The sequence below is a fragment of the Aquila chrysaetos genome, chromosome 3 (genome assembly GCF_900496995.4).
Source record: "Aquila chrysaetos chrysaetos chromosome 3, bAquChr1.4, whole genome shotgun sequence".
Classification (NCBI taxonomy): domain Eukaryota; kingdom Metazoa; phylum Chordata; class Aves; order Accipitriformes; family Accipitridae; genus Aquila; species Aquila chrysaetos.
Genome location: NC_044006.1, coordinates 44,515,626 through 44,541,976, shown reverse-complemented (window position 1 = coordinate 44,541,976; position 26,351 = coordinate 44,515,626). Strand labels below are relative to the sequence as shown.

Sequence of the window (26,351 nt, the reverse complement as noted above, 5' to 3'; positions counted from 1 at the left end):
ACTGTCCATGGTTGTGGAATGGCAAAACCCATATTAATGCAGACAGAAATTTTCCAGAGTAAAGTTACAGGAGCATTTTTCAGCTTAGCATGCCTGCTTCATCTAAACAATGTTTCTAATGAGAAAATCAGCCCTGAGGAGCACTTGAGATGCTTTGACTTTATACCCCCACACAGTGAACTTCAGAAAATGCTACATATCAGTCATGAATAACAATGAGAGTGGCTAAGTTCTTTATATGTTTAAAAATCTACCTTTTTGAAATGTATATACATCAAAAAGGGTATATAAATAGCAGTAACCTAAAAAAGTAGTCTCTGTTGTCTATGTTAAAGAACGTTATGGAAAAAAGATATCAGAGGTAGACTACAAAATTGAGTTGGAACTTGGAAAACAAGGTACATGACTGTCAAGTCTCATTCTTCAGGGGCTTTCTCTGGTCTTTTCAGGGTCTGGATGACTATTCTCTAATACACAGCTGGCTGTATGCACTTTTTGATTGTTTATTTTCCGCATCTGCCTCTGAAATATCGGAGATTGTCCATTGTTTGGTCTCCAGCTGTGGCTGGGATGGACCAATGCTTTGAAACAGTACAAAGGATCTTGTCGTTTTTTCCCTTGCATGATCAGGATCGTGTTACTCATCAGATTTGTGGTCAGGAAGGAATTTTGCATCGGATCATGTTGGCACAATTTTGGCAACTTTGCCCTTTTACTGCAACAAAGGATGTGCTGCTTCTGAGATCATCCTACTACTAATCACTCTTCTGTTGTTAAAAGGGCTTTTTTATGTTGGTGGCATCTTAAACTGTCCAGGCCTGTAGTACGTAGCTTCCTCTTTCTGGGGATTGAAATGATACAGTCCAGCTGGTCTTTGGATTTGGTGTAGGATATGGGGTAAAACTTAAACATCTGTGATAGACAAATTCAGGTTAGATAAATCTAAAGCTGATTTCTGCTGCTACTTTTAAATATTAGCCTGAGTAACATTACCAGTGGATTCCTCTGAAAACTAACCTGTTTTTATGTTGTGTGAATGACACTTTCTTGGTATAACTAACTCATAGCATAGCACAGAACTTTATTTAGTGACATAGTGACAGTACATAGTTTCCTTTTTCTCCAAAATCAGCTTGTTCTGATTGTGCAAGATCCTCTTTCTCATACAAAAGTTTTGTCCTTTGTAGAAAAAAGTCATTGTGGCAACTATGTTTAACTTCTAATTTAAATGTTTTGTCATTGCCCATATTAAAAACATATGGCTTCCATGAACTCATTCTACAATTTATGCAATTATAGTAGCATATTTTATTGTTTCAAAGACTATTATTTTGTTTTTCTCTTTCCTTTGAAGATATTACAGTTGGTTTTTTCAGCTCAGATTGTTTTGTACTTTTTGTCTCTTATAAAACAGGATTTCATGGCTGACGCAACACAGAAGGGACGCTGTGACACTGTTTTCAACTTAATGAAGAGAGGCTGCCAATCAGATTTTGTAGAAAATCCCACAGTTCGTGTCACAATACCCAGTGACCATGAAACAAATACACAAGTGACACCAGGAAAAGTTTCAGTCCAACTGCGTCCAGGTTGGGTTGTCTCTAACACATTGATATTATAGTCAATTTAAACTAAATGCAGTCCTTCTAAATACAGATATTTTGTGAAGAAGTGGCTGGAATAATTATTTTGAAGAATGATGCTATAACATTATATTGTAGGACTATGACGGTGTTGCTCCCATATTCAAGTACGGTCTTCAGCAAGAAGTGTTTCTGTCAAACACAGCTGAAGGTCAGAATAATGCAAGTAATTAGTGAAAAGGGGATTTTAGGTAGTCTTTTCCATTATCTGTTGTAGTTTCTTGACTCTTTTTCTTTAGCCACTTACTTACACAAATAGTTTTCCCTTACATGCATATAAACTGTATTCCTTACTGAAAGTAAATAGGGCTAGAATTCCTAAATTCATTGTTTGATAAGCTCCTTGATTATTTGATTACTTTTAAGTGCATTGACTAGACAACTATGAAGACACCAAAGCCAATATATAAGAAAGGACTGGATTTCTGAAGGAGACTTAGGTATTCACTGCCTAACTTTTCATTTATAAAATGTGAAGACACCTGGCCCTAATAAAATCTGCAAGTCCTTTTATGGATCTGAGATTTTCTAGTCTATCTCTATTTGCCCTCAGCTGAACTCGAGTTAAATCAATGTATGTTCTCTGTCTCTAAAATGGCTGTAGCCAACAGCAGAAGTGGAAAGTGATATAAAGGGATGCAGGGTATGTTTCATATCATAAAATGTAATTTATTTATTTATTTTGCAAACTATAGTTGGAGAAAGAAATATGTTTAAGAGGGATCAATCTTTGGTAGAAAAACATCAAGTGAATAGAAAAAGTGTCTTGCTGATCTTCACTGTATAAAAGATAATTTTCTGTCAATTACAAGGGAAAAAGGAAGGATCTGCATGAGTGTAAAGCACAAAGGAACTCTGGCTTTCTATCTTTATAATAGTAAAACTGAGAAAGTAATACCAGCACTTCCTCTCCTTTCCTCACTCTCCTTCCAAAGAAATGACTGATACTCTGCCTTGTACTGAGAGATGGTCTCAGGAACTGAACTAGCTCTAGAAGTGTCTGTAATCACATCTACTTCCAAAGGCATACTGGATTCATAGAAAAAACTTAGCTTTCTAAACTTCAGTTTAATTAATGTTTTTGCCATTAAATAGTGAAATTAAGTTTGGGGTTCCATATGCTTTGTGGAAGTTCTTGCATCAGGGAGGCAGAAGACTGAAATTCTGAGGGTTCCAGAAGAATAAGTTTTGATATATAGACATCCTGCCCATATTTTATTCCCCAGGGAAATACACAGACATACAGCTATAGTTGTGCCTCAAACCAGAAATTTGATACAGTATAATCATGCAGACAAAGATGTTTTTGTTTTGATACTGGTGGTTTTTGTCATTGTTTACATATACCCAACTGTCAGGATTTATGTGGGAAAAAATAAAAGCTGCACTCAGCAGCTTGCTATATGCAAACTGGAGACCTGCAAGGGTCATTTACAAAAAGTAATTCAATTTACATTGGCAAAGAGGAAACACATAAGTTACAGCACACTGAAATTGTGTTTTCTTCATGCAAGACCTGATACAGACAAATCCTGACATTTTCAGGTGGATTATGTTCAGAGACCATTGGAAGAAAGTACTTTGCATGTTTAACTTTTCTGGGTCAGTTCTTTGTTACATGTACTTTAATTACGCTATCTAGCAATGTCCTATGCACTAGTAAATGTCATGAATAGAGAAGTCACATTTCAGATGGGGTTTTTTTTAGTGAATCTGTTTCTGAATGTGTGTAGATAGCTTTTATTGAAAACCTGCATAATTCTTCTATAATGTCTCCCTTCCTCCTGTCCTTTGCTGTATCTTCATTGCATAATACTGAATTAGATTTTGCACTCATCATGTGAAAATCCTACTCCCTCTTTTCTTCTGTGAGCTCACACTTTGGGTGACATAAAGTAATGAATAATTTGAAGTCATGCATTTCTGAACCTACACTGCACATACTCCAGTCACTTCACTCTTTTTGCTGGCATTACAGAATATTAGCCAAAGAAAAATGTGAGGACTGCTTTTAGTGGCTTCCTAAGCATTAATGTTTTTATTGCATACGAGAATGTGATGTGGTTCTGCAGGACAGACAGACATTTGTCATCCTGAAATAAAAGAAGAGTTCTGTTTTGTATACGCCAAAAGCTGGATTTTTTTTTTTATATATTAAAACCTCTTTTTTAAAAAAAATATTTTGATCCTACTGAGTTTTCTCATCAAATCTTTGGAAATAGATTGGTATAAACTTGAAGCATAATCTACCTGAGTTTTTCAGGCTGTGCTGTCTTTATGGTACACATGTAGTTTTAGACTCATATGACAAACTATCTGCAGGATACACTTACATACTTAGAAGTGTCAACCTTGAAGTCACTGACCACAATTTGTATACAGATCTGTGTCCTTCGTGACTCATAACTGCTTTTTGGTATAATACCAAAGGGATTGCATAACCAGGAATTTAAAAGAAAATGGGGAGAAGTCAGATTTTTACAATAAATTGCACAGTGCTCCTGCAAGAAAAAAAAAAAGGCAAGATGTTCTACAAAGAGCCCCTTTATGGCTTATTTTTGCACAATGCTTCAAGGTTTCATTTACTCTTGGGAGGTTTTCTTGTTTATTTGTTTTTCTGTTTGCTGACACAAACAACTTTGTGCTGAGGTTGCTGCAAAAATAAATGTATTTTTAAGAGTGTCCACTCAAAAATAGTAAATAAACTTATTTGTTTCCTTTGAATCAGGAAGTGAAGCAAACTTTATCTTAAGAGTTCGTCCTCTAGAGAAATACCCTGTGGATCTTTATTATTTAGTTGATGTCTCAGCCTCTATGCACAACAATATAGAAAAACTAAATTCCGTTGGATTTGCTTTATCTAAAAAGATGGCGAATATTTCTCTTGATTTTCGACTTGGATTTGGATCCTATGTGGATAAAACTGTGTCACCCTATATTAGCATTCATCCAGGTAGAATCCATAACCAATGCAGGTATGTAGTCTTTATATATTTGCTGTACCACTGAGAAATTATTTAATTACACAAATACGCATTATGCATATTTATTTTTAAAGCTCTTCAGAATCTGTCTTTGTTTCATTACACCTTGGTTCTCCAGCAAAGTTCATAAGAAAATGCTGAAAATCATTATACAATGATTACTTCTGAAATATCTGGTGAGTGATTTCAGAAAAACTGTTTCTGTATCAGAAAAAATGTGCTGTATTTTCTTTAGCAAAACAAGCCAAACAACATGCTGCTTTGGTATATTTGAATATGTTTTGCATTTAATTTTATGATCAGCTGTTGTGTTCTTAGTTATTTTGGACCTAGGACTTCTGGTGTGTGGTCATGTATTCAGTAACTCTTTTCTTAAAACTCTACTTTTGTCAGTGATGCAGTTTCTTTCAGCTCATTTAATGAACAAAAGTGATCCTCTGATCTAATTCCACAGTTGTATTATGAATGAACTCCCATTTTAAATAAGAAAGGTGTTCTGGCTTGCATTTCTTTTTTCATGCCATGTCTTTTATACCTTGCATTAAACACTTACATAAAGTGAGGGATCACTTCCAAAACCCTCTGGAGAACAAGATTATTCACAACAAATTCAAATCTGTATAAACCATAACACTTGGAAAAGTGAATATTAACTGTTCATACCTTCTTGCTCGTTATTATCTTTCCTGGGAAAACATGATCCAAAGTTCTGTGAAGTCCATAAGTATTTTTTTGAATTCAGTGATTTTTTAATTTGTCTCTAGTAGTGGAATTCATTAAATAGATATAAATGTCCTGTCATCTAGACTGTTTATATAGCGAGCGGAGATCAATTACCACTTGTAGGACATGATTAATTTTGCCTAAAAGTAGTCATCTGCAGAGGTATTAATCCTTACAGTACCAGTTTCTCTTCATTGACTCTAAATTGAGTTGGGGGCAGGGAGGTCATAGTCTGAATGCCTACACTGTATGCAACAGAAGTTAAGTGGGTTGAAACCTGCTCAGCATCTCTGAATCAGATGAGCACTTCAGCTTGTGCCGTAAATTCCACTGTCATAAACGGGTCGCAGAGCAATGACCTGTGTAAGTGCTGTGGCATTAGCTTCCTTATGTCAAACTTCATACTTTCTCCCTTATACATAATTTCAAAAAGTATCATTTACAACTAAGTTATTACTGAAAATGGAGTTTCCTATCCCTTTAATAAGGTAACCGTTACTCAACATTAATTTTACATACCTTTACTTTCTACTAGTGGATATAGGAACTTAAATTTTGTTTTAGTTTTGATCCAGTAGCCTGTGTATTGAGCTATTAAAGGATCTTAATGTTGCAATGTGATAGCCCTTTCTCAGGATAATTAAAAGTAAAGCTGTGCCACTCCATAGACATTCCAAAAGGGGTCATATGCTCTCTGAGATGATACCATCACTCACGTTGTGTTTCTTTTCGTTCTATACAGAAACACTACCTATGTACTGTTACTACATTACCTAAATTATATTACATACATTTCCATAAAATACCAAAAAAATACATTTTTCATACTAAATTAGAACTAATTCCCACTGAACTGAATCTCACATGGAGTTATTCTTCTTTCTTTAAGTATTTCTTTTATGTGCATATATACATCTTCATTAGTAACAGGATTTTATGGGTTAATAGGGGTGCAATATTTACATCTCCTTCAAATGGAAAATATGAAATGTGTTAGACTTTTGTTTTGTTTTTGTACAGTGATTATAATTTAGATTGTATGCCTCCTCACGGTTATATTCACGTGCTATCCTTGACCGACAATATAGCAGAATTCAGAAATGCAGTGAATAAACAAAAAATTTCTGGGAATATTGATACACCCGAAGGGGGTTTTGATGCGATGCTCCAAGCAGCTGTATGCCAGGTAAGGACCTTATTTACAAAAGACTAAATGGTAGTTCAGACACGGATATATATATATTGGTACAACGGTGCTCAGTGTTCCTGAATTCAAAATGTCAGTTATAGGCCTGATAATAGTAAGATTTCTTCCTCCTTTTCCATTATTTTCCCCTTAGCTATACATTTCTGTTTCCCATTGAAACTGAAAAATGAGAGTGTAAGGAAATATTTTTCATTATTGGTTAATGATGTTCTTCAAATTCTGGTTTTAACCAGCCTAACCAAAGTAGGATGGACAATGAAAGCAACTGCTTCTTGCTTGAACAGGCACATGTATTCATTTCAGTCAATTACAAAATTAGTTTAAAAAATCATTAAAGCCCTCCTTGTGTTCTTAAGTGAAGACATACCATTAAACATTTCTTCTACTTAATGTATTTGAAAACCGAAGAATCAGTTACATATCTGCTTGCACAGATAAGGAAAACAAATGCACTTCAATGTTACCTCAGCTTTTAAAGAGTTTGTATTTAAAAACAATACAAATCAAAGAAAAATTAACTTTTGCGTATTGATAAAATTTCATCACCATCTCTCCCACGCAGAAAAGGATGGAAAAGTTCTGCATCAGTAGTTCCCAAGCTATAAGCGTATTAAATAATAAGAATTTGTTTGCTCTAAAGGCCTATTTTGCATGTTGTTTTTTCTTCTATGCATAGTACTGCCATAGAAGTTTTGAAAGTTGGCCGATTCATGGGTTTGCTAATGCTCTATAAGATAGTCTTTCTGGTCCTCTTTTAAAGAAAGTAATTCAACTCCCGTCCAAATCACAGGCTTGCTATGTTTCTCATCTCTTGGGATGATGTCAGGACAATTCTTTTATCTTGTCCATCTTCACATTCTTTTTTTTTGGAGCAGTAGAATGAGTCAAGGACAAAAAGTAATCCAAACTATGCTAAAAGTGAATAGTTTGGCCCAATTTAATTTTCAAATTTTGATGAGCTGTAAAACAGGTAAATAAAAGCCACTCTTCATAGACACTGTGACAAGAGCTGTTATAAAAAATTATTCTGGAGCTTTGGAAAAATTCCTTAAAATTCAGTGTTTCTTATTGGACACATTCCACACTTGTGACATGTGAGCTCTAGAATAATATATGCTTCCAAAAACAATGGAATGGAAACATTCATGAGAATGGCAAGGCTTTCCTGCTAACTGAATTGTGAACCAAAATGGGTGAGAACAATGTGCAATTCATAACAACCATCATGAACTATAATTTATATTAATGTGCACTCATTTTGCCTACAACAGAACTTCTTAACTTGCTCCATCTTGCTTTAACCAATACATCCCTCTTGCAAGAGGTAGCAGGTTAGGACATGAAGCTACTTTAAAATTTTGGTTGCTGTGACATATATAGATAGGAGTCCTGAGGTGGCAAAGTGAAATGATGGATTCTTAGGAGCAAGGAGTTTCTATGGTGCTGGAGGAGTATTTGGAATTATTTAAAATACAACCTGTTTATAAATAAAATGCCCCTTCTTTAGGGGAATGCTGTCCAGGATTGTCTGAGGGAGGCTGTTGCCTAACGTGTAAGCTGGAAAAGACACCACACCCCTCTGTACTTATTATCTCTACTGTTATGAGACACTTAATTCCCATTCAGAGCTAGCAGGGAATGAGCCTGAGACAGAAGCTAAATTCCTCTCTGCAAAGCAAAGAAAGGAAGGTAGAGAATAAGTCATGAAGCCTGGCTGAGTGCATGGACTATATTGCAGATAGACGTTTCACATGAGATGAAAAATACCTGGCAGTGTTAAGGGAAATGGTAGAGATGAGACAGCATTGTAGGAAGGAGGAGCAAGGAAGGAGGAAAAAGGAGGAAAAGTGGAATTAGTGAAGAAGATGGAAGAATTGGGAGGGGGAATAATGAAAAAGAATATGAGGTGATTCATGTGTGCCTCTAAAGTTTGATTTAAAGCAGCCATTTATTCCTTGCAAGGAAACAAATGTTAATTGAAATACAAATTGGCACCTAACCCAGTTTAGATATAAGCTTGCCCTGCAACCTCCTTCACATCACTGAATTCCTAAAACACATTAAATTTACCCTTGCGGATGCCACTTTGCTATTAATCCCTTAAAATGGTGGATAGATGTAGTATTTTGCTGCACGATAAGGGATTTCTCAATTTGCAGGTGCATGAAGACACTCAATTTTTAGTTTATTGATTTGTGTTGATCATATACCAATGTCCTTTCTGGAAAGCTGTGTAGGAAAAGAAAATTATAGAACAATTAGAATATAAAGTAAATAAATACAAAGTAAAAATAGAAGAGGGCACCAAGTACCAATACAAATGAATGCATATCTGTTAGTTGTAATGCTTTTTGGATCCCAGAGAATTTTACAAATGCTATGCATTTGCATTTGTATGTAATAGTGACACACAGGATGTGGCAGCTGTTACCCAAGCCCACTATATAATGCATAACTTGTATATATTTTGAGACATCTTTCTTTAAAAAGCAAAGAAAGTGGTAAGTGGATCCCTGACTCACAGTAGTAGTTTTCAGATGTAGGATATGACATATATTTCCACACAAATTGCTTTAAATAGTCCAGTTTAAACTCAGTGCTGCTAAGCAGTCTAATATCTGAAAGCAGACTTTAACATTAATTTTTCATTTTGTTATTTATTATTTTAGAAAATAGGTAGTTACTCCTTTCTTACGCTTAATTTTGTTTTCTTTTTAGAGCCATATTGGATGGCGTAAAGAAGCAAAGCGACTGCTTCTTGTGATGACAGATCAAACTTCCCATCTAGCCCTTGATAGTAAATTAGCAGGGATCGTAATTCCCCATGATGGAAACTGTCATTTGAAAGATAATGTGTACATCAAAGCTACGAGTATGGTAAGGTATATGTCATAGACTCTGCCTTCAGAGAAGCAGTGAAAAACTGCGTAAAAGAGGTTTTTAGATTGCTGTCAAAGCATTGCTTTTATTTCAGTTATTAGAATTGTATTTTTCCAGGTAGGCAAGTTGTGAAATGAAGAATCAGTCACCTGGAAATACTGACGTTCTTTTGGTCCAGGATAAAGTATTTTGGAGTTTGAGACAACAGTACACAGTGGAGGAGGATATGTCACTGGTTTTGTTCCGTTTTTTTATTAACATCTCATAAAAATCACACACATTTTGTATAAAATATAAGTAGGAAGTGTCCGGTGTGATATTTTGCACAAGAAGCAGCTGGTAATATGTAAGAATTGCCCAATCCTACTAAAAAGACAAAGGTAGTGGTCATGGTTTATGGTTAGAAGATGCATAGTTGCATTGATTGAAAGGCTTGGTAAGAGTAAAGATGTACAACTACAATGAACTAATTCAACCATGACGGACTAGAAAATATTCTTGTGCCACAAAGCTTTGCTGTGATAATGTAGCACTAAATACATTTGAATCTCACAGTATAAAGCCAATGTGTGGTGACACACACCTGTGCAAAAAGTTGCATTAAATCCACTGTAGCAAAATAATATGCCTTCAGCAGATATTTTTAGCTTTCAAAATAATGTCTTCAAGAATGTATAAAGTAGTCATGAGTGACTGAAGAAAGGAATTTTTTTTCTAAGAGTTGTAGTTTTTAATTGCTTTGGTTATTTCCTTAAATTAGTATGAATCATTTATTTAAGAAACATTAATCACTACTTAATTGCCGCATAATCACCAGAAAACAGAAGTATGAACTGTGGTATCATTAGAGCACGTTACAGTTTTATTCACCGTGCTAGCTGCACTTAGCTGAAGTATATAGCCTGTGTTCAGCCCAAGCCAGCAATGTGCTAGTGAAGTCAGTGAGGGCTACGTGTAAGTTAGGCTAGACCTGAATTCAGTCACAGCAACTGGTGTTTACAAGGGTGGTGGAGCAGTGGGAAGCGGATGCCATATGGTGTATGATCATGAAACACGGAGGTTTCTGGGAATCGGTGGGTGTTCCGGAGGTTGCTGAGCGGAGGAGGGAGCTGAGCATGTGCTAACAGGAAGGTTGTTTGGATTTCCGATTATCTGATGTTCTTGCATTCATATACTCCCTCTGTCACCTCTTGGATATTCCCTCACAGATGTCAGGATTATTTATTCCCCTCTAGCCAGTCTGTTCAGTTTCAGTATTTCTACAGTGTCCCTGGGATAAAAACAAGCCCTTCCTTTCTTCTACTTAAAGCAAATAATCCCGAAACTTTGCTTTCCCAAAGCAGAGCATACTTACAGGTTATGGTGTCCCTAGCTCTATTTTTCTTTCTTTATTTTTTTTCCCCTAGTTGCAGTTCTGTAAATGAGAGGTATTTTGCTCTGCTTATTAAACAATGGCTGAAGGTACAAATCTTTTTCTGGTGTTCAGGATTCCTTTGTTAATAAAGATATTGTCTGTTTGAGAAAAAAACCAACTATATTTATTTTCTGTCCAACTTGAGAAATTAACTTCTGTTGCAGCCAGAAAACCTCATCAATATAAAATACAGACAAAATTAAAGAATCTCTTTCTAAGCAACTATGATAGATTGATGGATGGTTGAAGAAAGTGTTTTAAGTGATATTCTGGATCCTGGTCTGAAAAATCAGATTTTACTGTCCTGTATAGAATAAGAAATCTCCATGATTATTGCTATTGATGCCTTTTGTGAAATGAGGTAGCCTTTTTAGCCACCGAAATGAAATTACCTTGAAAGATGCTTAGATCTGTGGTGGCACATTTTGGCCCACGTGTCTTCTGGCTGCTAGCCCATAATTTTTCAACCAGGGCCTAATTTCTGCATCTCCACATGTAACAGTGGCCATGCATTTAGTAATAGAAAAGGGGTAGAATGGAAATCTTTCTCAGTATTACATATTTTCTAGAGTAGATTTGACATGATAACGCAATAGTGTCTGTAAGGGTAGGTGTACTGGTTTCCTGCTTTTTTTTCTTCTCTGTGGTATATGTGATTATTTTAGTCATGGAGATCCATAAAGAAGCTTCAACTGAACAAGTAAAGTCGGGGGGGAGGGGGGGGGCAGTAAAAGGCTATTTGATATTTAAATGAAATGTCATGAAAGGCTGTCAGCTTTTTAAAAAATAGATCATATGAAACATTTTTGCTTTTTTTTCCTTATCAATGCAGTTTTGTTGTGCTATGCTAAATTAAAGAGACATCTGTAATCACATTGTTTTCCTACTTCGATTCTTAGCTTCTGGTAGTCTTGAGAAGATTGCATTTTGGCATATTTTTATTTCTTCCTTGTGCCAGTTAAGAGGACGCTTTATTTATTTGCATAAGCTTAGCCTTCACATCAGAAATGTTTCCAGTTAGTTACTTTTCTGCCTGTTTCTTTCTAACTTTTGCTAAGCAGTCACACAGAGGTCAGCAAAAAAGTGTAAGACAGGAAAGAAATCTAGTCCATTTTAATTAGATCTGTGCTTGGTTAACTCCCTTTCTGAAATACTAACATCTGTATTAGTTATCTTCTCAGCTTAACATAGTAGGTTAAAATAATAAAATGAATGATGTAATTGGAACAAGAAAGATGATCTAAAATGAAAGTACATTCGCTTGAGCAGTAGTGGAAAGAGATAAGATAAAAATACATGAAGTACAGCAAGGTTTTTACAGCAAGCAAAGTGAGGCTCCATTAGTGACCAACAGTTCCTTATGTCATCTCTTTACATGCTTAAAATGAAAAAGATGGTGTAGCTCTGTTGATGCTTCTTTTTTTTTTTTTTAACTCCCTTCTAATAAAAAGAAAAATTTTCTTTCTAATCTGAAGTGAGACTTTAATGTACTGCTAACCAAGCTGGACACTCTAGTGAGTTAGAGCTGACAAGTGATGAAAGTTCAGCTTTACCTGTAAGCAGACTAGGTAGTTTGGGGATGTAGTCCCTGCAACCCTTGCACATCTATGCATGTCATCTCTTGACTTCAGTAAGCTCCATCTGAATAAGCTTTTGTTTCATGAGGGCTTGGAAACCCATTGATCCCACAGTTCTGCTCTTAGTTGCAGAGATGTTGAGGGGCCACTCTGCTGGAATTTGGACATGTCTAGTGTCACGTGTTAAGCAAGAAGACTGACTTATTTGACCACCACCTCATGATCCCTCAGTACTGCCCCTGTCATTCACACATTTACAGTGCAGGAGGTATTTGCAGAACATCTGGCTTCACTTGCCCATGTCCTGGGACCCCTTGGTGTGTCTGTGATCTGCCAGCCTGTTGCATGTGGCCTGTAGGGTTGTGCTGCACAACAGAGGCCCCACCACTGTGCTCTGTGGTCATGGAGAAGGAAGGAGGGCTTAGTGCTGTGTTGTAGTCTCCTGAAAATGGCAACAAAGCCACTGCTGCTGCAGTTCACCCACAACTGCTGTGTAGTGGGAATGCATGCTCCCTGGACCCTCCTATATGGCATACTCCCTAGCTGGAGCTATAAGAAGGTCCATTTATTACTATGTTGCCTACCTATCATCACTTACCTTAAGGAATAGAATCTCTTACCGAAGGGTAGAAAAGTTGAGAGAGGTGTGTACCCTGGCTAAGATCAAACTGCTGCAAGAAAGTCCTTCGTTCTTTCTGTACAAGACTCTTTATAATGGTGCAATATGATCAAAAACAGATTTTGCCCCCTTGCATAACTTTGTCTCAGCTGTCTTGGTATTCAGATTACTGTTAGGAGAGCACTTGACTTGCAGGGTGCCTTGAGTAACAAGTGCACTCTGAGGAGAAATGAATTGTGCAGGGAAATGGAGCATGTTTGTGCAAGAGAGAGACAATATGGGGCAGATGGTGAAAAATATCAGGAAGAGAAAGACAGCAGAAGTATATGGGGGAAAGAGGTTGAAGGACCTGACATAAGTGAAGGTGTCCAGATGAAATATCTGTACGGGGAAACACAGACCAAGGCTCTAGTCACTTCTCTATGTTTAGTCATGAGTTTTAAGTGTTGAATTTACTTCTTGAGAAGTATTCACAGATATATGGTAAATAAGTGGTAACTTTCAGATACAGTTTGTTTTAGAGTACTGGAGCTGGAGGGATCTCACATAGCCCAGGTGTATAAAGCCCACTGGGACCACACAGACACCCTTATGCTTCCGCAGATCTTGGATGAAGGGATAGCAACGCACTTCTTATTCTCAAATGCATGTCAGATCTCTCAATGAGAAATGTAGAAGGGCAGGTCACTGGCACAGGACATGCCATCATAGGTACTTCACCAAATAGAGCAATGTCATTACTGGGGAGAGACGTGAAACTCATGCTACCTTCTTCAAGCACAAGCATGGTTAAGAAAATGTAGCAGGTCGTCGCAGTGAGGACTGGAGGCATCAATCCTAAGGCAGGTCTTGGACATACAGAGAAGGAGAAAGCTGTCTGCCATAAGTAAGAGATGTACAGAATACTGACATTGCTAGAACCTGACCCAGTGGCTGCATTTAGCTGATGTGCCTGGTCCCTGGTGCCAAAATACATTTCTGAGGAACAAACTTTTAATTACTCACCTTAAGCACACCTCACCTCAGTGCCCTCCTGTTGTACTTTCTTTCTCCCTGACTTTTGCACAAGAACCCACCTATCGTTCTCAAGAATCTTGTTATCATTCTAGATGGACCATGGACAACATCGTATCCATATTTCTTAAGCATCAGACTCAAACCAACAAAATAGTACTGTATGAGGTAGTCCTCCCATTGTGCAGCACCCCTGCATAGTTGGCAACAGATAAGCCTGTCACAGTCTGGCTGATGCCCTGATGATTTTTTTTGTCATGATCTGTTTATTTGGTTGGTGCCACTTTCTTCTGGATGTAGGCCTAGCATTTCTCTGTACATTTAGAAATAAGGGTTGGGGTGGTTTTGGAATCCTGTATCGTGTCATATGTGAAATATAAGGTTTTTCCCTACTGATCTGCAGTCTTCTCTTTTCTGTTGTGTTTTGCAGGAGCATCCATCTCTTGGCCAGCTCTCTGAAAAATTGATTGACAATAACATCAATGTTATTTTTGCAGTTCAAGGAAGCCAGTTTCATTGGTATAAAGTAGGTTAGAAACCTGATTTCTTTTTCCAATTTTGAAAGCACAATATTTATATTAAAAATTAAAACTGTGCATAAATGATTGTATTTTTCATAGGATCTGTTACCTCTGTTGCCTGGTACTGTTGCAAGACAGATAGAATCACAAGCAGCAAATCTCAACGATTTGGTGGTAGAAGCCTATCAGGTATGAACAGAGTGACAATGTTGTATGCCATATTTGTACAGGGATTTTTCACCTTTCATAGCCTGAAGTTGGAGTTTCCCAGATCTTGGCACCTATCTGAAGTCCACAAGGATAGGTTCCCTTATTTTCTGAATGTCCAGGTTGGTGAGTGACACTCCCATGACAGCTCTCAAATTCCCAGGCTGTCTCAAAGCCAAGAGCTAGCACTTTTTTCTTTTCTAAGGATGCTCCTAAATATGCTGTTTGATTTTCTGCACCTGTTGCCATGTAACTTCAAAAGAAATGTCTGACTTATTTGAATTTAGGCATCTCAGATCTTTAGTTACAGACCAGACACCACTGTCTAGGCACTGTAAAAATTCAGAGCAAAAAGATAGTGCATTATCTAGAGGGTTTTATAGCATAATTCTAAGAAAATGGACAACAGGTGGGAATTTACAAGGAGGTTGTTTGACAACAGTGGGTATTGGGGAAAGCAGGATTTACACTGCACAAAGCAGTGTAATGACTCGGGCTTTTAAGGCATGGCATTGAAGAAAAGTTTTGATAGGGATTTGGGAGAGAACAATGGAAATGGCTTTGTGAACTCTCACATGGAGTTCTCAGCTGAAAGTAATGGTATGGGAAAGAGAAAGTAATAGTATGGGAAAGAGCATAAAGTCATTTTTCACAAATGTTTGACAGCGAATGGCAGCTTGAAAGTGGAAATTGGCATCTTGATTGTGAATGAAAGATAGCCTGGTAAGAGGGGGCATAAACAGCTTTGGAAATGAAGCCAAATAGTATACACTTGAGGTGCTAGAGCACAGGGAGCCCATAGAGCAGCATCAAAATGAACGTGATGGGTTAGATGGTTGAATGCTGTTAAGGTGTGCAAGTTACACAAACATGCAAGTTCCCAAAGTTGAAAAATCATTTACAAAGCTATATGCAAGGTACCAACATGTATCACATTATTTTTAGTTAGTTGGATGTGGGAGGCTGAAATTATCCATTGTACTAGGTTAACCATCTAAATCAAGCTATTTGCTTTCAGCAAATTGGCTATAATGAAGAGCCAAATCCCATGTCTGTTCCTGGTAAATATTGTGAGTTTGTGCACATTTTTCTTACTGTCATGTTGGAAACATTGTACAGAAGGCAAAGACATTCAAAAGCAGAGGAGGTTGGGTGTAGTCAAACTGCAGAGAAGTTCTCACTGATATTGTACTTTCACTTATAAAATTGAGAAATCTAATTTTGAATATGGAGGTTTGCAGTAAATTGCTGGCAAAAAATTTTGAAGATCATAGTCCTTTTGTATGCCTCTTTTACACTGTCCATCCTAAATTGTATCCCGGTTTTTAGAGCACAGTGCAGGGCAAACATTCAAGGAGAGGAAAAGAAAATTTACAAAACAATTATTTAGTTCAATGGAAGATTCTGTGGGACTTTCCTGCTCCAGCCACCCCCAGTTTGCTCTTGCCTTATTTTCATTTTTTTAGGCAGTATCTTCCTTCCCATCCTAAACTTCATTGGATTTGATACTATGAGATTTTTATCATAGTTTTAGGGGCTGTGTAATATACAAACACACAGTGAACAGGGCTTGAATGTTTTGCTTTCTTGAAAGCAAAAGTACTTAGATAAGAAAATAAATTTAGTGTTGATGTTCAATGACAGTGGGCTTCTTGCACTCTTGTTCTAGGCAGGGAAACCTTAGGCTTAATTGTGGAAAACCCTTGCTGAAAATCCCTGGCAAAAAAGCCAAAGATGAGTCACTAATTTTCAAAAAGTTACTAAGATAAACATGTGTTCAGATTCATGTGATTAAATTTCCATTTGTAGCAGTAAAAATATCCCCCTAAACTAATTTTTTAAATAGTAATAATATGCCAGGAATTTTAATAATCTCTTCATGCAATTTTCAGCTCCATATGTTTGTAAAGAGCTTTAATAAATTTTTGAAAGGTCAAGAAGCAATATTCCTTCTTAGAAGGAAGCAGAATTTTAGAGCATGCAGTAAATACAAGTTACAAAGTAGCTGGTTTTTCATTATTTTATATTGCAAAAAGCCCTAATGGGACTTGTATAGTCCTAGCTGACCCAAATAAATCAGTAAGAATAATCCCAGTAGCCTTTAGGTCACCGTAAGGTTTGTTCAGAGAAAACTTTCGAAGACAGATGCAAAATATCAGAAGTTTATAAAATGTCAAGTCAGTTAGGAACCTTTTCTGCTGGGTAGTTGTATGTGTGTTTACTGTTTTATTTTAAATGTGTGGCTAAAAGGCAGTGTAGTCTCTCAAACAATAAGCAGTTTTTGTTGCGCATGGTTGGTAGAATAGATTTTCAAATTTTGAAAAATACAGTCTCAAAACCATTTTAGAAAAGCTGAAAACATTTTTATCTGGAAAACGTAATCCTCTTTATCAGAATTACCAGTTCACTCATTGTGTATATTTGGAATGTAATCGGGTCTTTATATGGGAAACAATGCTTTAATTCATTCCTTTATTCACACAGACAAGCTTTCTTCATTTTTAGTCAGACATAGTAGCAGTACTTGGTGTTAGTCACCAATGCACATTATATGTTGAGATGCAATGTGACTAAAACTTGTTTTCTGGTTATAGAAACTAATCTCTGAAGTGAAAATTCAAGTGGATAACCAGATCCAAGGTCTCCATTTCAATATCACTGCAATCTGTCCTGATGGAAGTAAAAAAACTGGCATGGAAGGATGTAAAAATGTGGGATATAATGAAGAAGTATGTTGATAGTTCTCATTCTTCAAGGAACTGGAATACTTATTTTTCTGTTTGGTTGGGATTCAATGGTGTGAAATCTTCTAGGGAATTACTTAAACTGAAAATGGATTTGTGTGATTAATGATCACAGACTCTCTATTATTCTCTGGTTTTATTTTTCCTGAATCTTATTTTAATTCTCACTAATCTTGTGGAACTAAGGCTCAAAGCTTTTCCTGAAAGCTAATGTCCATTAAAACTCTCCTTCTTTGTCCTCCACTGGACACAATAGCTGTTTGCTTTGTGATGAAATCTGTACGTAAAGAGGTTGAAAGATAATCACCGGGTGGAAAAGAATCACTGGAATTTGTGTTCCTTGGGTCTCTACTAGATGCCACCTTTCACTCTCTCTAGTAGTCTTCATGCACAACCAGGGTTCTGGATAATTAGTTTATTTTATAAATCATATTAATAAAATTATTTATTGCCATTTGGATCAGTACCACCTACTGAATTAAACGGATTGTAAAACTGGAGCATCATGCACCATGAAAATGCGGGGGAGGATATCTGGCTAATATAAAGAACATGGTTTTCTTCCCAGAACAACTTCTCTGTGCCTTGATATATTTATTAAATTGCTTGGACTAGTAGAGTAATTCATTTAGCTTGCCAGGAAGAGGTCTGTGTTTCTGGAGAGCAAGGTCAAGGAGTTCTTTCCTTCTTGACATACGTCTCAGCTGGTGTGATTTTACTTCTGTCTCTGTTTAGAAATAGCAAAACAAATCAGTAGATTAAATATGTGAATTTTTAAAACATTCATTTAGATGTATTTTATGCTCCTCTGAATTTTGTCTGCATGACTTGCTGCTCATTAGCTTCTATAGTTTAAGGGAGATTTGCTATGTTTTTCTTCTTAACTCATCTCTTCTCCAGTGTTGTTCCCTGTGCATGTCATAAGAAATAGGGCTGGAATTTGTTCTGTTTAATGAAAAGAAAAATATTTATATCTGTTTCTTTTTAATAAAAAGCTGCCAAACCAGTTGATTGTAAAAGATTGCATGTGGTCCTAAACCTCTACTGCTGTTGAAAATGAGCCATCCTCAAGAGATTAATTTATTTTAACCGTAAATCCTCCTTTCAGTATTTGTTTACAGGCAAAATGCTTTTCCTTAATTCTCACATTCCTTTCATTGTCTAATCCTTCTGCCTTCCTTTTCTTACCAAAACACAAAGTGTATTATATTCTGGAAGAATCCTACGGCCTCTTCAGAGTGCAAAACTAACTTTGGCTATTAGCGAGTGTCAGTGTTCACGGTGTTGTAATTATTTAGTCGCAATATGTTTCATCTTTCTGCTGCTGTGTTCAGACCCATCAAATTTCACTACTCGTACACAAGACATGATTTGTCCTTCCCTCCCATCTCGCTGCCATTCCTCCAGTACTGTGTTGTACATGAAGATGATGTTTTCTAGCAGGGCTCTGTGTTGAATAAAAAGCACATTCTCTGGCTGCAGCCTGTCCTCCCCACGTGATACGCACCTGCCGTATGAATTAATTACTGCATAGCCACACTTTTGCCCCATAACTGAAGGGAAGAAGTCTCATGCACGGAGAGTGTAGGCAACTGAGGGGTTATGTATGTAGTGGCGCATTTGAGAAACAAGAAGAAGAAAAGCAAAGGGCGAAACAAAGCCTCTGTGCCCCCTCGATACGACATTAAGCACATGCTTCTGCACAACATTCTTCTCCTGTTGTCCATGTAGGCAGCCGCAGCCCTGCTCGCCACAAAGCCACCATTGTCCCCAAGGGCTTGGCTGTCCTCATGTGGGGGCGCAGCGGGAGGGGGAGACAGTAATGAGAAATGAATGGCCTTAGTCTTTGCGGGTAGTTTCAACCTGCTCTGTAATCAGTTTCTTAGGTTTTCTCTTTTTTTGTTTGGAAATCTTTGTTCTTTGGTGGTAAAGAGTAAAGGTGTTTGCTTCTTTTGGGCTCCTTTCTCGCCTTTTCCTCTTGGTTATATTTTCTCTGTGAGGAGGTGAAGAAGAGTTGTTTTTCATCAGCAGGCTAACTAGCTCTGTCAGAAGCCTACCGGTCAAAAAAAAACCCAAAAGCAATCGTGAAATACAAGATTGCTTCCAGTGAGAGCATCACACGACAGAGCTGTCAAAGAGTTTTGGTAGTGATTGATGCAAACTCTATGGCAGTCACCTAACCACAAAAATGATCCAGGGTCCTGTGCCAGGACTCTGGAAAGCCACAGGGGCTGCTGCTGCAGTGGGCTGAGGACCTGCGGCATGGTGGTGATGGCGATGACACGGCCAGGAGATAGGCACTGGGTCCGCTCTGAAGCAGCACTTGGTCTACCCAGGACCACAGCAAGAGCAGCAAGGCTCTCTTGCTCCATCCCCATTGTAGGAACTGGGAAAAATAAGCTGCTACTAAGGTGTGAGCCATTTAGTGGGAGTAGATAGGGCCATCCAAAAAACCTGTGTGGTTTCTATTTGCATGGACTGTTTCTGCAGCAAGAACATTCATTATAGGTTCCTTTTATGAACAGTATCTCTGTTTCTGTTTGTGTGTTGTCTTGCCCAATCTAGTCCCAATTCTCATCTGAGTATTTCTATAATGTAACAGAAGGTACACATTCAATAATAACAGGAGGATGATGATGGTAACTCTATTAGTATTTAACTTGTATTAAACTTGTCTTTTGCAACTCTGCTTTCTTAGCATGAAAAGTAGACTGCTGTCAATCTTCTATTGTTAGGATTTTAACTGTATTTGTGATGCCTATCATTACTAATATAGTATATTTGTCAGATGGCCACTGTGTATTTTGTTATGATTCGCTAGTGCACATCCATATACAATGTAAGATTCTGCTTTATTTATGGGTTAAAAAATTTAAGCAATTTATAGGAAATAATAATGATGTAAGATCTGTCTTTATTTCTTCTTAGGTACTTTTCAATGTATCAGTTACCATGAAAGGATGTGATACAACTGGAGGAAGAAAATATGCAATACTTAAGCCTATTGGTTTCAATGAAACCGCCATCGTTAATGTGCAGAAAAGCTGTGCCTGTCAGTATGGAGACAGTGCAAGGCACAAAAGAGTATGGGCTGATGAAACTTTGTCTGATGGCAAACAGTCCCATTGCAGTGACAATAATTGTAGCTCTAATAGAGATATGCTTCCTTCTGAGAGATGCAGACAACACCAGGACCAGCCCATCTGCAGTGGTCAAGGAAATTGCATAGACGGAAAATGTTTCTGCTACAAAACCAAGCTAGGCAAGGTGTATGGCAGGTACTGTGAAATGGATGATTTTTCCTGCCCGTATCACCAGGGAAACTTATGTTCTGGTAAGAGTTTATGTCTGTATTTTGGGTTTTGGTTTTTGGTTTGTTTTGTTTTCTAAAGCTTATATACATGATGTAGCTGAAAAAAATTATGTAGGGCTGTCAAGTACAAGAACTGTGTGTGCAGAATTAGTGTGTGAAATGTCCTGAACAGCCTGGTAGGAATTCATGCTCCTGGGCTTTTTTCACCACAGAGGTATGCACTGTCTTCTAAACTTCAGCACTACTTTTTAGGGGATTTATTGAGTTTTTTCGAAGTTTAGCTATTTTAAGATTTAAATCTCAAACTTCTTCAGAAGTAATGATACTGATACCTCAGATAAAACAGTAACATTATTCTAGAAAGTGGGTTGATACATTTCAGTCTAATGGGAATATGAGATACCAAGAGATTGGAAGGAATCGTAACTTCCAGATGAGGTTCTGATTTTCTGATACCCTAAATCAGTTTTGTGAGAGATACAGTGACACTTGATTTCAAATACTGATATATGTGCTAACACCGTTTGTATCACCTGCTCCAAAAAGGAGAGTGTAAATGAAACATAAACAGGGAAAGTTGTTAGAAATTAGTATTCTTTTTGTGGCCTACTTTATGTTTTTTAAAGAAAACATGTGAATGAAAATTGCGTAAGAACAAAATACAAAACATGTACTTTTAAGTTGGTGTTATTAAGGAAAAATGGGATTGAATCAGTATCATTACAATATCTCTACCAGAATTTTTTTTTCCCTTCAGGAGTAATTAAATATTTTTGCATCCTTTCATTTCACTGTGTACTGACCAATGAGTGAAATGAGGGACCAATCATTTCGACCACAGTTAGATAAACTGAGAGTAATACTATGGACTTTAGTAGTTATTTTGGTTTTGCTCTGCTGGTGACTATGGACTTTACATAAAATGAAGAGAAATAATGTTACCTAATCCTTTAAATACTTCATTCCAGCACAAAGAATTACAGTTCATCTTCTTATTCTTCTTACCAACCCACTTTGCAAATTCACTATTTCTTAACCATAACCAGACCTTTCAAACTTAGAAGCTCCTAAAGGCTGAGATGTGGTACCCTAGTTGGCAGAGGAGACAGGGAGATCTTTGTCTAAGAGGTGATGGGAGACTGTCACCTGTGATGGAGTCCCGCCCTAGGGTACCACAAGGGGAACCTGCTGCCTAGAGCCGTGGCTGAGTGGTGTGCCTCTTCGTGGGATGTTCCCCAGTGCAGAGCCTTGCTCTGATATTTCCTATGATCCCCTTCCCCGCTCCATTTTGCCCAGCCCAGGCAAAAAATGGGGCATCCTATACCTTGGCCTCATTCCCACTTAGGGGATCCCGTCTGTTAGATGGGACTATCTCCCTGCAGCTGCTCTGTGGATCCCTGGAGCACAAGAAGGGCCATTGCAGTTTGTGTGAAACCTAAGTACTGCTGAGGCATAGTTGATGAGATCTCATGGGATTTGCTAGACCTGCCTGTGCTTTCTGCGCTATTTCTGTATTTCCTAAAGGTGCTTTCACGTGCTGTAAAAATGTGGCTAAACGTTATCAGCATGTCAGTTATACACCTGCCTAAATTTGCTACAACATGGAAAACATGGATTTTGCCCTAAAGCTCCCACTGCTTTGCCTGGGAAATTGTAAAGGCCACCAGAGGTTCTTCATAGCCTTTGAATCCTTGAGGCTGTGCATTTGAAGTTCTTATTAAACAACCTACAGTTCATAAGCACAGCACACCCACCTGTTCAGCTCAGTGATCTGTCCTTTAGAAAGGCAGAAAAGCAGTGCTGTCATGCGTGCTTCTGAAAAGAAAAGAAAGAAAAAAACCTGGCATGTGCACATGAACTCGATACTCCCTCCTCCATTGAATCTTGCTGTTTATTTGAATTGAATGCTTTCTTACTAAAGAGAAGTTTGTTTAGTTGGCCTGAAGACTGTTTTCCTGATTGTTGCATAATTTTTAGTCCCAGCTGCTTTGATCTAAGGCAACAGGGAAAAATTGTGGTAAAAGGGGTTAGGGTGACATCAAGGTAGCAGCTTTTGCTCAACTTGAACAACAAACAGCAGTCATAAATATGTATCATACTGGTAATTTCAGCCCAAATTGTTAACTTAAAAACTAATTACCAAGGTCTAACTTAGCTCTGTTTAACATAAAGCACCAGCAATACAGACGTATGCGTATAAAAATTGACTTTCTATGTTTTCACAAAAGCATATGACTCAAGACTATCTGATGTTGTAGGTAATGGTGAATGTGAAGCTGGTAAATGCAAATGCTATGCTGGCTGGGAAGGTGACCGTTGCCAGTGCTCGTTGCAATCAGCAAAGCACTGCCTGAATTCAAAGGGCCAGATTTGCAGTGGAAGAGGAAAATGTGTATGTGGAAAGTGTGAGTGCACAGATCCAAGAAGCTTTGGCCGTTTGTGTGAATATTGCCCTACTTGTAACAAAGCCTGTGAAGAAAACTGGTACGTTTCTTGTGCTAGACTTGACTTTTCAACTCCTTTTGAAACAAGGAGAAATATTTCTGTTTGGCTAGATGTGTGCTATATTTCTTAGATATTTAGAGTGTAGGAAATTGAAACAATTCATACTTGAGACTTTTCTCTGTGTAGCTGAGGGGTTCACACTGGCAATTAAGAGAATTGCATGTCCATATCTGTGTTCACCAATGTGTGTCCAGCTTTCAGCTTTCTGAAGTCAAAGGAGGTGTGGCCTGTGAGTATCATTTTTTCATACATTTATTAAAAGATGGTTCTTCATGTGAAATCTTCTGGGTAGGAAATAAAGCCCATAAATTTGGCATTTTAAAAAAGGACAGTAGATCCTACTCTTTAATGCCAGCAAGCACAATAATATTCTCCAAATTTGTTTTTGCACACTCCTTATGCTTCTCAGCTGAAAGAAGGTGTGGAACAAGAGCAGTACCTGCGCATTATTACTGCTGTTGGTCAGCAGAGCAGAGCTGGTCTTACCCAGAAAACAACATTCTCCGTTACTCAGTTTTAAACCACGTAGTCTTTGCCATGCTGGTTTTAAAGCATGTCATTTTTCCTTACCCATGTAAAGGAAGGGACAGTGTGGATGGAGGTCGAAATGAGCAGCCCAAGGAGGAGAGAAGCTAGACCAAGCTCTCAGTGGCACACTGAGTGGTGCTGGCTTAAAGAGTCAGTGAAGCCCTGTCCTTGGGCACAGCTCTTCTATGCCCTCCCATCAGCACATGTAATATTCTGCGTCCCACTGTGGCCGAGAGGGTGAGAGATCAGCCTTTCATTGGAAAGGGAATTGTGATCAAAACAGAATTGTTGGGTTTTTGTATTCACTTGAATTATAGCTCATCTGGTGAATACGCTGGAGAGCCAAGCTGGGCCATGTCTGAAAAGGTGATTGCTAAGATTTCAGTAGATGAAATGCAGTTAGCCTTGCTGGCTTTCACTTGTTCAAAGTCGCTATGAAATGCGCCTTTAATAAATTCAGAAGATGGCACAGCTTCATTAAAAATTCAGTCAGAGGTTTTTCAGGATCACTTGTGATGTCCATCTTCCGCAAGGCTGTACAGTGAAGATGGTAAGACTGACAGCGCTGCCTCCCACTGTGCTGCTGACCCTCTGAACTGCCCAGCAGTGGGAACTTATGTGTCTTTGTCTTAACATAGTATCCAAAAAATTATTGACAAAGCTGTGTTTCCTACACCGATCTCTACCCTTCAGTTCCAGCATGTACCCAATGAGAGTGATAGATAAGGAAAGACTAGGACTGAACTGGAGGCTGATAGCTGAGGAAAGGATGCTGGACCCTTAGCTATACCCCCTGAAACACTCACATCACAAAATGCAGAGCAGGGGCCGGATGAAGGTGGCTCGAAGACAAAGACATGTTTTACTTTATGGCTTCTGACTAGTTCGTTCTGAGAAGCATCACAGGGATAAAATGCTGAGAGAGGCATCACATTTCAGAAAAAATAAGTGTCGCAATGTTTTTACTAACGACAGGAAGGCATTATGTGCAAGTGATACGTCAGCCTGTTGATACAGTCTCTTTAATGGGAGTACAAGGACATAGGTTTTTAATTACATTTTTATTTTACAGGAATTGTGTTCAGTGCCATCATTCTAACAATGTGTCTCAAGCAAAACTTGACCAGTGCACAACCTCATGCGCTTACCTGATGCATTATATTGATCAAACTTCAGGTATGTGACATTTTCTAGCTAATTTTAGTAAGAAATGAAAATTTGTTGGGATTAATAATTGAATTCACCACTGTTACAATGTCTTTCAAAAGTGTGTCATATTCTTACAATAATAAAGAAAGCAAGCAGGAAAAAGAGGAGAATCACTCATAGCTTCAGGGAAAGTAAAAGATAAATAATAACAGGAAATGTGATGGGCAAGCATTGCTAAATCAGATTTCCCAGCTCCTTGAGAAGTCACATCTAACAATAATGAATCCTGCCTGAGCAATGCTTAAAGAAATATTTATAAAAATCTGTTATGGCATCGGTATGTTTTATTACTTTGGATTTGCTTACATTATTTGACATTACCAGAAACAAGTAAGAATGAAGTAGAATGCTTACCTCACGTTCAGTAATGTTTAAATATTCCTTTGAAGTATAAAAAACTGCACAGTTATGAGGGCTGTGGAAGAATAAAATTTTTTTTAATAGAATCTCGTAAAGCTTAATCATTCCGTGCTGCAACAAAAATGCAAGTAAATGGTTACCTTTTGTCACTTCACATTTTTGTATGTCATCTTATCTTACAGTTGTTCATAAATGAGGAAACTAACTGTGAATACTTTTCTCATAACTTTAGTATTAATTAAGGAAATCTTACCGTGTGAGAGAGGTCTACCAGTGAGGGGAGCACTGGACAATGATTCAATAAACTACATTTTCTTTCATATTTCGCCAATGATCTGCACTGTAATCTTGTGAAGATTAAACTGTCTTGGCCCTGTCCATCTCTAACATTTCATCCTCTCTATTTCAGCTATAAACTCACCAGCTTACAGAGAATTTATGGTGGCCAACACCATGAAGCCTGAGTCTTAGTTCTGTAGATTAAAGGAATAATGGTTTCACCATTTTTCTACAGTGGATATTAATCGGAATTGCCTTTCTTGATATGCCCTGCTTTAAAAGCTTGCATGTGGCAACCTTTCCCTTTAACTTCCCTTAATCTATTTTCCCTTAACTTTTACCAGGCTTGTGTTACATTTATGCGACATTACTGTGCAGTGGTAGATACATCTGTGTTTGAGGGATGTGCCTATTCCATACGTTAGGCTTTACACTTGTGTTTTCCTTTCGTTGCAGAATGTTTCTCTGGACGAAGCTACTTTAGAGTCTTTTCCATAATCTTTATAGTTACCTTTCTGATCGGGTTGCTTGTTGTCCTTATCATCAGGCAGATAATTCTGCAGGGGAGTAGCAATAAAGTTAAATCTTCAGCTGATTACAGAGTATCTGCAACAAAGAAGGTAA

At 37.7% G+C, this 26,351-nt stretch overlaps 1 protein-coding gene across 4 annotated transcripts in view; it reads left to right on the top strand.

Moving 5' to 3' along the window:
- Positions 1 to 26,351, top strand: part of ITGB8 (integrin subunit beta 8) — a 61,635-nt gene that overhangs the window by 17,306 nt on the left and 17,978 nt on the right. For all 4 annotated transcript variants that reach the window (XM_030007618.2, XM_030007615.2, XM_030007616.2 and 1 more), the window contains exons 3-13: positions 1,415 to 1,589; positions 4,372 to 4,618; positions 6,371 to 6,536; positions 9,276 to 9,434; positions 14,492 to 14,587; positions 14,682 to 14,771; positions 17,384 to 17,518; positions 20,462 to 20,867; positions 23,105 to 23,330; positions 24,952 to 25,055; positions 26,184 to 26,347. In XM_030007618.2, coding sequence (XP_029863478.1) covers positions 1,421 to 1,589; positions 4,372 to 4,618; positions 6,371 to 6,536; positions 9,276 to 9,434; positions 14,492 to 14,587; positions 14,682 to 14,771; positions 17,384 to 17,518; positions 20,462 to 20,867; positions 23,105 to 23,330; positions 24,952 to 25,055; positions 26,184 to 26,347 — 1,962 coding nt within the window. In that variant the 5' untranslated portion in view covers positions 1,415 to 1,420. The remainder of the gene's footprint in view (positions 1 to 1,414; positions 1,590 to 4,371; positions 4,619 to 6,370; positions 6,537 to 9,275; positions 9,435 to 14,491; positions 14,588 to 14,681; positions 14,772 to 17,383; positions 17,519 to 20,461; positions 20,868 to 23,104; positions 23,331 to 24,951; positions 25,056 to 26,183; positions 26,348 to 26,351) is intronic.